The 13,420-nt window shown below is 41.0% G+C and overlaps 1 protein-coding gene across 2 annotated transcripts in view; it reads right to left on the minus strand.

The window, feature by feature from the left end:
- tmem108 (transmembrane protein 108) overlaps positions 1–13,420 on the minus strand; it is a 66,106-nt gene that overhangs the window by 23,938 nt on the left and 28,748 nt on the right. For both annotated transcript variants that reach the window (XM_022199377.2, XM_051940309.1), the window contains exon 2: positions 4,948–5,031. In XM_022199377.2, coding sequence (XP_022055069.2) covers positions 4,948–4,987 — 40 coding nt within the window. In that variant the 5' untranslated portion in view covers positions 4,988–5,031. The remainder of the gene's footprint in view (positions 1–4,947; positions 5,032–13,420) is intronic.

Below are 13,420 nucleotides of genomic sequence, written 5' to 3' on the forward strand. Positions count from 1 at the left end.
TGTGTTTGAAAGGCATGCTAAAAATTTCACAATTTACCACAGCTGAAAAATTCTTTCTAAACCGAAGGAACCATCAGATTTTCAATGTGCGACAGTACTTGAATTACTCATCTGCATAAGAAAATATATTATTTGGATATATTTATTCAAAATCACTTTCAAAAAAATCTCAAAAGTTTCCCAAACGTAAACTGTCTGTAGCAAGCAGATTCAATAAAAAACAAAAAATTCTTTCACTTGCCACAAACGAGTAGTCCTGACTGACCGACAAACAGTCACATGATCCAAACTTTAGGGACTATTTGGCTGAACTGCAGGCTGTGTTTACTCAGAGTAGGTACTAGACAAGTATAGAAAAAGAAAAAATGCAAGTAATAAAATATCTACAGCATGCGGCGTAACTTTTTGTCAGTATTTGCAATACTTCCTGATTCCAGGTTTTTCATTTTTTTCTAAAATAAACAAATAATTCAAATTACAATTTCAGTGTTTTTTTGTCATTCTGTGTTATACTGCACAAAATACTTTTTTTTTTTTTTTTTTTTTTACATTTGGCCATGGTTGTGTGGTTTCCATAGAAGTGCAGAACTTTGTGAGTAATAATGTGACTGCAGCATAGGAAGCCCAAAAACCGCTCTCATACAATTTAAGAGTGAGAGTTTTATAAAATTTCCTCTCTTACAGTCATCACAAATGGGTAAGTTAGCTAAAGAGACCATAACCATTTTAACCAGGTTGTAAACACATTTATTTTTGCTGTAAAGTTGAACATTGTAACATGGGGGTCTATGGGGATTTACTCAATTTTGGCATCAGTCTCAAGTGGCCATTTGAGGAACTGCAGTTTTTGGCACCTCAGGTAATTTTTCAGCCCTGGAGGTTATTCCTTTCTGCAAGCAAGGTCAGAAAATAAGTCTTCATTTTGATTTTAAGGGGTTGAGACCTTTAACTGTACCACAACTGTTAATTGTTCTTTCTTTTCTGGACCAACGCAACAAAACAAAAAAAAGTGTAACATCTTGGAATTTTGCAAGTCAAGACATTTCAGCAGCAACATTTGTCCTCATAAACAATTGGTTTGCCAAGAAGACCATCAGCTTTTTTTATTCATCAGTGCTCCAGTGACGAAGTTAAGGCCGATTCCTCTGAAATTCATCCTGATGGAATGACACATAAGTGCCCTGGGTGTATAAATACAGTGTCATATTAACAGTAGCACAAACAGACAAATTCCTTTGGTTTGCTCCTGGGTGTGTTCGTCTGCCATTCTGGGTAGAGTGTCTGTCCCAGGAGGGGAAACAGACAGATAGGGCACATCCTGTGGAGCGCTGGGATCGAGCTGGAGGAGTTCTGGATGGGCGGAGTGGCGGAGTGGCGGAGAGGCGGAGCAGGGAGGGAGCTACAGATGTGAGCCCAGAGATAAGAGGCAGAGTTTTCGTAACAGGATAATGGCTTCCTGTTTGAATGCTCCGCAAATTGTTTGTCAGGTTACAGCAGCTTTGAACAGAGACGTGTTTATCTGAGAATCGGGCCGAGGGAGAATGCGAAAACAAGAACAACAAAGAGTCCTTGTGCTGTTTACTGGGATAATGATTTAGCTGCAGCAGCGGTGACAGCACCAATGGATCTGACCGGAAGGAGAAACACTAAACAGGAACTGGTCTGGAATCTGAAGAGAACACTGAACTGAAGGCCAGCAGTTATACAACCCCATTGCAGTCACAGACACAGAGAATTTCAACATTTCCACAAGTGTTTGTGGCTTTCAAAAGACCACTAATTATTTCAAAAACACACAAGACAAGACAACATCAGATTGGTACCATTACTGCAGCCTTTGTGTAATCATTTACACATCACACCAGCACTTCTTTCAAGTTACTATTTTTTAAGGAGCTGACTTCAAAACACAATTTGCACCTTTGAAGAGGAGACATTTGAAAGCAAATGCCTTACTTGTTGGGCTTTGCTTTGAACACTGAGCTGTCAGACAAAACATAACATGCTAGAAACAAATTGTGAGTCTCATCTGCTGTTTCTGGGGTATTCTGGCAGTACAGCAAGCCCACAGTAAAGAGTGGTGCTCTACTTGGAGGACAGAGAGGGCAGAAGACAGAGCGACAAAACAAAGCAATGAGGGGAACCTGGGTAAAGAAACTTCCAGCACTGACAGCTATTGTGATGCAGGATCGCCTGTCTTTTCTATCTGCAGCATCTCTTCTATTGCCCGCAGCCTGGAGATGTTAAAGAACAGCCGTCTCCTGCAGATGGCTCATCCAAAGAGAGAAATAAGAAATGTTCCGATACAGAGACAGAGCTCTCAGGTGGTCAGCTCTGCACATTGTAAAAAGAAAAACATAATGGAAGCGCAATGTGTCCAAAGAACTGAATGAACGAAAGCATAGCGAGTTTTAGGTTTCAAAGATATTACTTGTCAAAAAAAGGGGTTCTGAAATATGGTCACATTATAGACAGTATACAAAGCTAGCCCACAACTCCGACCCAAACTTCCCTGTTTTAGATTACCCTGCTGCAGTGTGACCTCGCTTCACCTCTGCTACAGTTTATAGCCCTCAGCTCACAGCAGTCCAGTCCGAGTTTATCACTTCTGAGGGATTGAGGCAGATTTGTCAGAGACAGCCTTTGGCTCCACTGCCCCGAAGTGGAGCTTGGGGTGAATACCAGATATGATCAGCCTGTTTAGCTAACTGTCCCATAGCCCGGTGGGTCTCAGTCTGACCCCCGTGTTCCATATTCATGTGACATTCTGTGCTGGTTGCCTGCCAAAGCTTTGTGCATCAACTCCCACAGCCTTGATCCTATTCTGTGAATTTAAAGCAGCACAGACGCAAACTACGGCAAGGGGATGCAGTACTGTATGTACAGTACCTGATGTCCACAAACTCTGGTTCTCTGAAGGTATTTCACAGGGTCCCCAGCGATAAATGAAGGCTTTTACATTCATGTGCATACAGGACAGCAGATTTGTAGTTAGAAAAAGCATCCTTATGCAAGCACACAGTGGAAAAATCAAGCAGCAACTCTGGAGCCGGGAAATGAAGCCACTGCCAAGGAGCAAAAAACTGTAGTTCCTAAAATGGCCACTTGAGGCTGGCTTCAAAAGTGAGTTAACCTCCATAGGCCCCCATGTTAAAATGCCCAAAATCACAGCAGAAATATAACATGTTTACAGCCTGGTACAAAGAAAAGCTTTAGTCTGTCACTGATGACAACAATACAGGGGTTGAATTTATATATAACTCCCCAAGTAATTCACCATCAAGTTATGCATAATTAGATGCTTGACAGCTTTGAGTGACAGGTGGATGCCAACATAGGACAGTCTGTGGCCCAGTTCACCTCCACTCATGCCTCAACTCTTTGCCAATTTTTGGATTAACCAGGATTTAGGAGGACTCGGGCGCTGCCAAGATGGTGACAGCTGGAGCCACCATGCTGAGTGTCAAACCTGCTCTTCAGGAAACCTTTGGGTAGTGTCACAAAGGATCTGTCCATCTTTATCTACAGTGAATGAGGCACACCCTTTGGCAAATGGCAGTTCTGGGGCTAAAACTTTCCCATAAGAGGAGTTTCCTCCTTGATAAACATCTTCCTGATTTCCAAATTACATCAGATTTCAGTCTGACTGAAACTTTTCTGACTGATTTTGACACCAGAATGATGACAATCTTTGCACTCTGGTGATTAATTACTAACTAACAACACTTTTAAATACCATTCACATCCACATATAAGTCATAATTACAGCCTGGAAACTCAGATTTTGACTGAAAGCTCCAATATATTCAACTTGCGAAACGGTTGATTGCTGTAATGCCACATGATATATTGTTATAAAAATATAGAGAAGCCCTCCATGACATCACCTATTATTATTATTACTATTACCAGTACACTGACTGTTCCCACAATGACTTATCTACTTTATTTTAGGATGGGAGAAGTAAAGTGATTGCCCCTTCCTCATTAACACCACTCTCATTCTGTGGCGTATAGACACTTGCTGTAACACATCACTGGATAAATATATGTTAAAAACAAACTCCTCGTGCTTATCAATCTGGTATTTCTATTCAGCAGAACTGCATTGAAGCGCAAATATGCGACTCTGAAATATGCAAGTTTTAAACATTTGAAAAATTCAATTGAAAAAGGATTTTGCTTCTGCATACCTCTTTCTTTTGTAAGTCCAGAGCATTCTTGTTAGTTTTTTCATACAAACACTAAAATGTACCTTCTGTGAGGCAATTCTAAGCATTAAGCTGCATCAACTGATCAACATCTTTCCAACAGTTGAAAAAAAAAAAAAAGACTCTTCAGTTGGTCACTTGATTAGCCTGAAGTACTACTGCAGACCACAGACTATATAAAGATAGACAAAACTTTCATGATGTTTCTTCTCGGTTTCCTGAAATCCTACAGTCACCATTTCGGCAGTGCCTAAGTCTTCGTAATTCCTGGCTAATCAAAAAATGCCGGCATCCACTTTTTTGTCAAAGTGGCCACACCCTTAATTATGCAAAATTATAATCCTAAATACAATATTTGAGATGAATTATATAAAAATTCCCTTCCCTGTAAAGTTGTATAAAGGAGACAATTAACTATAGAGACTAAAACTGCTTTTGTATCAGACCGTAAAATTGCCTGTCTGATGTAATGTGTTGGGCATTTTAACATGGAAGTCTATGGGGATTGATTTGCCTTTATAGCCAGCCTCTAGTGGCCACTTGAAGAATTACAGTTGGGGTTTGTTTTGTTATACATGTTTCTTCAGCATGTGTAGCCCACACCTTTACATAACAAGCAAAGGTATCAACTGTCTACATTCTCTTTGCATATGAAATGTCCACTGGTATGCAGGTCCTCAGTATTCACACCCAGACCTCCACTGTTAATGCACTTGCCCCTCCTGGGTCTACTCACTCAGCAGCTGGCAGCGCAGGACCTGCAGGCTTGTCTTCATGGTATCATGTGGTCCGGCTCCTCCTCCACAGTGCTCATGGTTCTCTAGTAGACACAAGAAAAACAAAGACTCAGTGCTCAGACATCAAAATTACATTCAAGTCATGGTCAAGCATCAGTGTGATATACTGCGATTATGTCTGGGCAGGTTTTAGGAGAATAGACACGGAAAAGGATGAAGGGATCGCGCAAAAGATTGTCCAGCTTAACCTTGGCAGTTTAATCCTCGTAATGACTGCCACACAGCAGTTACAACTCTCACGGCAGACACACAACTAACAATTCACAATAAAAAAAGACAAGGAAGGACTGCAGCAGTGGTCAGCCTCAGCGGTTCGGCCTCAAATCAGCATTGGCATCCTGCAGGCTGTGCTGGTCAGTAAAACCAATTATGGAGCATTAAATATTGACCAGTAAGCCTTGTTCTGAGACTGCCACTGTGTGTGTGTCAGCGAGACAAGTACCCGAGGGTGCTCTTTAGGAGAATGACTCACTGATGGCCTTCTGTTAAATAAAAGGCCATACACACCACATCTCCTTTCACCCCCGGACAAGTGTGTTGCATGAATGTGCCTCCCTTTGTGGAAATGCCCCTGGCCGACACACTTGCCCACACAATCTACATAAACATATATGTCTCAAGAAGTGTTGGTGAGGACACACACACACACACACACACATACACCTAAGGACCCTTCACTCCACCTGCGTGAATAATCTGCTGTGAATGCGACACGTGAAATTGGATTTGCACCCCCCAAGAAGAGGGCTCTGGTTGCAGGCAACCAGTGTTTCTGTGGGAGATGTGTGAGGCGAGAGCGACAGACAACAAAAGCACAGGGTACTGATCCTTTCATAAGGCTTTATTCCTCATAAATGTAGTCCCGCTCTGGGGACTGAGAGGAGGCAACAACGCCTCTGAGTCATCCTGTTTATATTGCTGCCATTGTGGCAACCTTTTAATGCCTGTATAATATGTGGAGCTATAAATCTGAATCCGAGGCCATTTAATGATTTTTTTTTTAAAGTATTGTCGACTGAAAAGGGATGGAAGTAACTGAGGACGCACAAACACGAGAAAAAAAGTGTTAAATAGGTACCTTAAGGTTTATTAAATGTGGTTAAATGTCATACAAATCAGGATAGGTTTTCCTTTCAGCTACATCATTAGACGTTATCTATCAAGTTTTGCTAGCCTTAACTAAATAGGTGGCTAATAAAAAAATATATGATAGAGTACAACTAATACTGGATTTTGGGGGCTGGCATCAATATTAAGGAACACGATAAAGTGAGCAAGATATTGTTTCTATATACACAAGCATTCAAAAGTTTGGGGTCACACAGACAACTTTATGTTCTCTATGAAAACTCACTTTTATTCATGTGCTAACATAACTGCATGAGAATTTTCTAATCATCAATGAGCCTTTGAACGTGATTAGCTAAAAAAAATGTAGCATTAGAACAGAGGAGTGATGTTTGATGAAAATGTTCCTCTGTACCCCTATGGAGATATTCCATTAAAAATCCGTCGTTTCCAGCTAGAATAGTCATTTACCACATTAACAATGTCTAGACTGGATTTCTGCTTTTATTTCAAAAATAAAGACATTTCTAAGTGATTCCAAACTTCTGAACAACAGTGTGTTATTGTTAGATTAAAACAGAAAATAATGGAGTACTTTTTATTATTTTTCAGCTGTTTATGTCACAGTTTAGTTGAAAAATTTATCATAAAACAAAACTTGACTCCGCATCACCATCTGCTCTGCTACATGTGCTGCAGACAGTACTATTGTAAGATAATTTTAAACAATGGAGTTGGCTCTGCTCTGTTGGACCAACGATGTGATGAACCCATTTCTGAATTACTCGTAGTCCCTTTTTCTGTGTCATATTCTGAAAAAAAAAAAAAAAAAAAAAAAAAGTTGTCATCTCAGTGTAAATCAGACAACATATATGCTGCCAATACATAACCAATACATCCATCCACTGATATATCAGTTGACCTTCAAAATGTCCTATGAAACATGTAATAAATTGTAATATTAAACAAGAAAGACAAAATTTTGTAAAGGGGTTATTAAGAGAACATAGGTAGCTGTAGAACTTCATAGGTACAACTGCAACTCAAAGCATGGCAGAACATTTCAATTGACTTCTGACACGATGAATGACAAATGACACCGATGACAAATTGGAAAAAGAACAGCTATTCTATTGGCTTGACCCTAACATTTGTTTTAGTTCCTTGTGCAAATGCAAACAAGCTTGAGCCACCAAGAGACAGGTGAGAACTCCTTTACGACCACAAACCGCGACAGATATATGAAGAAGGTAAAGCAAGATGTTCACATATCGGTACGTAGATTGTAAGGACAGTCGCAGCAGGTAAGAAAAAAGAAAGAGTATGCGATTTGGAATGCAGTCCAGTTGTTTGTCCACTGCTAAAAAAAAAAAAAAAAAAAAAAAAAAATCACAAAGACGAGTAAGACACAAACAAAACTTTGGTCATCTATGAGTGAAAAATCAAGAGAAGTCTTCAGGAATTGCTCTGGAAATCAGGAAAGCCGTTATAAATCTGTCACATCAGCTGATATTTGTCATGTCTCACGCTGTCCGGAAGTGAAGACAACAAAAGAAGTAAAAACAGCTGATCAGTCATGCAAGTTTAATGTTGGCTACATCAGAATTTATGCTGTGCTTCTACCTCCTATTATGGCCATGAAGTCTTTTTTTTTTAAACCCAAAACTGTTTAGCAAACTTGCGAGAGTTATTTGAAATTTTCCATTAAGTTTTTCTAAAGTGATACTTAAAATAGCATCCATGATTAAACTTGGTTTTCGTTTCTCCATCACCTTCACACCTGTAAAGTTTTGGGACTGCATTTTGCACATTTGCGACGCCATTGTGCCCGCAAAATCTGTTCCCATTCAGACACACGCCAACTCAAAGCTGCCTTTGTTCCAGTTCCCACAACAGCAGCCGCCTCCTGGACCAAATTTAAACCACGACCACAGCAAACAGACTTGCAAGGTGAAAAACACGCCAGCCTGATAGACTAAAGAGTCTATCAACGAACACTTTCAGATGACATATGCACACAATTTCCCTCTATTTCCATGCGTTTAGAAAATTGGCTTCACCACTCGTAGCACAGTTTTGACTATAATTGTGCAGGCTCAGTTGTAATGTGGTGTGCATAATTGCAAAGAAGATGAGGCGGCGAGAATACAGTAGTGGCAGAAAATGAGTTTTTCCAGTTTCACATCTGAAGAAATGACACCAGCTACTCAAACCCATCCTCGCATCCACTCATAGCAACACTACAATGCTGCAGTGAGAGCTCCTTACCACTGTGGCTTCACCCTTTCCCTCCTTTTGTTTTTTGGTGTCACGTTCCTGGTCTAATGAGCTCAATGGCGGGATGCAGCAGCTGAGCCTCTCTACGGTGATTACGCCTCATCAGTGCTGCCAGACCAGCGCAGGCTCATAGACACGCTCCTTAATTTGCAGGGGTGAAGCTGTGGCTATGTGGACGAGGAGGGAGGAAGAGGTGGTGACGACCCCGGGAGTGTTTCATGTATTCTTGTTATCTCAGAGCAGAGGAGGTTTTTTTGTCAAAACGCTATTGAGCTCTTCAGGCTTCCCGCTGAGGAGCTGAATTATAGTTCAGCTCTGTGCACACATGCAGGTAAAAGATAATGCAGGATGACAGTCGGGGTCGCGGCGCTGCCTAAAACTACCACACGGGCTGACGGGGGACACCGGCAGCTGTTGACAGTTTTGTCGCCGCAACGCTGAACAACACGGAAACTTGAATTCAATTCCGGCATCTCGGACTTGCTCGCAGGTGGGAAGCCGGTGAGGGATTCCTGCTGGGTGGATGTTTAGGAGGCGGAATAAATGTTACTCCTACAAGATGCAGCCTTCAACTTCACAATCGCACTACCAAGATGCAAAAATAACGCAAGGCTGCCTGAAATTAAGCAGAAATAACAGGTGCTGACATCTGGTAAATGCATAAAAGTGCACGTGCTTTATTAAAATTGCTGTTTAGCCTTCCATAGCTACATCTGTCAACCTCTCTGCAGTGTAACGGCAAAAAAGAAGACTCCAATCTCATACATCTGTAACTTAACCCTTTTACGCCTATCGTTGCAAATTCACAACATACCACTTTCATTTAGACTGCAGCAAAGATAGCATATCCATTCCCCCAATGCCGGTTTGTGCATATTCAATACATACCTCAGAACCTTTTGCAAGCACTGGTTTCTTGTAGGACCAGTCGGAGTGGGACCTAATTATTATATATCTGTTCTATGTGTAATAGACAAATTAACAGTCTCCATTTATTTTAGCATCAGCTGGAAAGCAAAATCACTCAAATGCTTTTTAAAACTTTCATTGTAAATAAACTCAGGTGTCAAGGGGTTAAACTACACACCCACGTTTGTTTTTGCCCTATCATTTGTACCTAAAACAATAGGATGTTTTCATCTGAGCACCTGATAAAACCTGGAGAACTTCACCAGCAGCATGTGTTCTCGCTTGGAAGTGAAAAGAAGGCACCTCCATCTGCATCCAGGAGGACAGATGGACGTCTAACTGCAGCACATAAGGAAATAAATGTTCCAAACTGGGAGAAAAATAGACAAAACAAACAACCCTCCTCTACCGCTTAATAGGCAAAAATGAAAATACACTAATTTGACAGTAACAGATAGATAACAGTTTTACAGTGGCAGTTTTGCACAGTCACCAAGCTTTTAACTGGAGAGGGGGAAAAAAAAAAAGTTGCATGGCAACTGACATGCACACAGACGGCAGCCATCACCATAGCAACCCTAATGGTACATTATATTCAAATTCATTCACAAGGACATTTTGGGGCTCAAACAGAACGGAGGGAAAAAAAGAAAAAGAAAAGGAAAAAGCGAGGAGATTTGGAAATTCTCACTCGCCGTAGGTAGAATAAGAAATCTGCTTATCTCCGGGACTTTGTGCTTGCTTTGTGTTTGCGGTCCTGCTGACAAGCCCCCCGGTCCCTGCATAGTTTGGCTGGAGACCAGAGGCCAAAGACAAGGTCACCCATAGCGGCACAGTGAAATAAACCTGTCACTCCGTTGTTCTGTGGCCACCAGCCGCAGGGATAACAATGCTTTTAATTTTGGACTTCCCTCTATTCTGCGGTTATGTATAGGGGCCATGATAGCGGGCTGGCTGCTTGCCCACAGTGGCTGCAGCCTGAGAGCTTTTCCATAACAAGAAGAGAAGACGAGGAGGGAAGGGAAGTGTGGGAGTCGACGATGACTGTGTGAACCACACTGTTGTGCTCTCACAGTCAACTGATAACCAGACCTCCAATCACAACTGATGTCCCTCCAGTTTCAATGCTACGCTCTCACGCTTTATCTCCTGGGGAGGAACTGGATGAGCTTTCAGGCTGAGAAAGCAAAATAAAGAAAGGTAAAGTGTGAAAGCTGTGGCTTGGAAGTAAGTGGGCAGGTATATGCGGCAAAATACAAAACACTCTCCAGTAGGGGAATAACACTGCCATTGCAAACCGAACAAGTTTAAATATTAATGTTCTAACCCAGCTGTCTAGGGGGAAACAGAAGCAGCAAAAACATGCATGTGGACGTTGTTTAGCCAGAGTTGAAACTGGTTTCCTAATTAAAAAAACAGGTAAATAAAACAAATTGCCACAAAAGAAAATGAGAAGTTAAATTAATACAACAAAAAGAAGAGCCCCAGTGGAAGTTTTAAGCATGCTAAACTAACTTGCATTAACAAAATAAAAGCTTTAAAACCAAAATTCAGCTCATCTTAATCATCAATCTTATTCTAAACTCGGAGTACATTGAAGTATGCATGTCTCGTTCAAAATGTAGCCAAGTAAGAGAATGAAAGATGTCAGCTCACAAATAAACTCTAGCATTAAAATATTAAAAGTTAGCAAAATAAGAACATTAATTAGTGCATTTAAGTTTTGAAAACACAAAAATCTATTAAAAAAAGAGCAGCTGGAGGTTAAATAGGACGAAAAAAATTTAATTACCCAAAAGGAAATGACTGAGTCCAACATTAGATTGTTTTACAAGTTATGTTCCAGGTGCACAGTGAATAAAACTAGATTTCCTAATTCAGTAGCAAATCCAGTCATTTGAGCTTGTATGGTAAAGGCCCACATTAAAAGGCAGTAATGAGATGATGTAAGGAGGTAAATAAAGCACAAACTGACCTTACTTACTCCATCCAAAACAAAAATACAAAAGGAGTATCATCCTCATTTCATGTCTAACACTTGTACAACTAGCATGCAAGTAGACAGTAGCGTCCCTCAAACCTCCTTACTGATGGCTATCTCACAAATTCTCAATTTACCTGATTAAATTCAATATTACGGTTAAAATTCTACAAAATACAAATTCCTCTGACAAAATCAATTTTCACATTTCAATACACACCCTAGAAAATCAGCCAAACTACCTGCACCTAAGTGAGGTAGTGACGTCTGAACAGAAAAATCCTCCTTTCATCTTCCAGCGTCTTACAGCAGACTTACAGTAGCATCACGATGCGGTTGGATGAGCAAAAATCTGCGACCACCGGTGCAGAATTCAGCGCATCAAAGCTCCAGCTTGGGGTGATCTCGGAGAGTTTAGCTCCATTTTAAGTTGTGCAGTAACCAACTTCCCTCAGCCCTGCCCTTCCACAGCGACCCAGGGGACATGCCCGCGGAGAGGGCGTCCATTTTCCCTTTGATGTTGTTTTAGCCTTTGATGGAAATCGGCAAACAGTCCCTGATAGCGCTGGGGCTGCAGTCTTGCTCGGCCCATGTGTTTCTTGTACATGTTGAGTTAACCCCATGTTGGCGACTTTGCAAAACATGGGGTTACAAGGTCTTACTGCAGGATTGCAAGTATGAACAATTCTGTGGAAAAACCACAGGAGTGACTCAAACACTGACCCGTGGAGCTCTGATGACTTAATCGTCCAGCCGGGATACAAACAGAGCAGCTGAATGATTACAAGTATTGATTGGCTGCAACAACAGGCCCAAATTAAATGCAAGAAGCGAGCGCTTGGAGCAGCTTTCCAGGTGTCTTTCCATCCCTGAAGGCAGCCACGATGCTGAGTCACTGTGCATACATGCATGAGCGCTGTCAGCTGTGGTCCTGGATGTTTAAGCCGGTGGGATGAGCTGCTGCTGCTGCCGCTGTGCCATGGAGGCTGTGCTGGTTATCAATCAGCACATTCCAGTTTCCCCATTTCCATTTGTCTCCAGGCCCTTCTTGTAATACAGCAACACGCCAGCCATTAAAAGAACATTAGGGTCCCAGCATGCCGTTCACTCTGACTGTAAAGTAGTGACATATCACTCGCCTTGTCACAGCCAGTCACATGGTTAAATAACAGCGGGAAACACTGCTGCACCGTGCAAGTGATTGGCAAAATTTGCACAATATTATCCTAAAAAAAAAAAAAAAAAAAACAAACAAACCGCAATTTCTTCAAATACTGAAGACCTGAAAAAAAATTGCCCTGTTGCTGTGACATTATTTGGATTCAATTGAGCATAAAGATCGACTACAGAGAAGTAGATCTTGCTGCCTTCTGGGTTGGAGAAGCTTGACAATTTAATTTAATATTTTGGTGAATCTAATCTGACTATAAACTTAAAATTCAGTTTCAGTACAGAATTAAAGCAGTCTGGTTCTACACATGTAGATTGCTGCCTTTAGCTTCATTTTTTTTTTCCATCAGTTCACATAAGTACCAGGTTATGCACATTGATGCCTGTTTTCCTGTTCAGAAAAACATGGGCTGTGCTCTTGTGCAGAAAAATTGCCGTATTTAGTGCAACTACTACAGTAAAATAGGAGCAATTGTCCACATATGGAGGTTACACAGAGGCAACCCGACTAAAAACAACTTGGAAATCAGCAAATTTGGTCACTGTAGGAATTTTTCTTTAAGTTGCTTTTTATATACGGTTAGAATTATATGGTGAGTCTACTTCTGCTATGCTACTAAACAGAACATCTACACAGAACTCAAGTCAAGCTGTATTAAAGGGATAGCTCAGAATCACTAAAGAGGAACTGCATGATTTGCTCAAGTGTTTTATCTACAAAATAGGACAACAGATTCACACAAAGTTCGGAGAATCTAGTGTGACTCACCAGATGTAGACTTTAGGTGTAAGCCTGTCATCTCTGCTGCACATTTCATACCCATTTAATCTCCATATCTCCATGTTACCATTTTTCACAATCTACTTTACTGAAAAAACAACAGCAACAACCTCAGAGCTAGCAACCCTCATGAAATAAACTTTTTTCAGCTTTAATTTGGATGAATTAGGCATTTTAATGGCAACGCGAGCAACCCACGACAACAATTCCCTGGTTACCATTTTGA

Source organism: Acanthochromis polyacanthus, chromosome 20 (genome assembly GCF_021347895.1).
Source record: "Acanthochromis polyacanthus isolate Apoly-LR-REF ecotype Palm Island chromosome 20, KAUST_Apoly_ChrSc, whole genome shotgun sequence".
Taxonomy (NCBI): domain Eukaryota; kingdom Metazoa; phylum Chordata; class Actinopteri; family Pomacentridae; genus Acanthochromis; species Acanthochromis polyacanthus.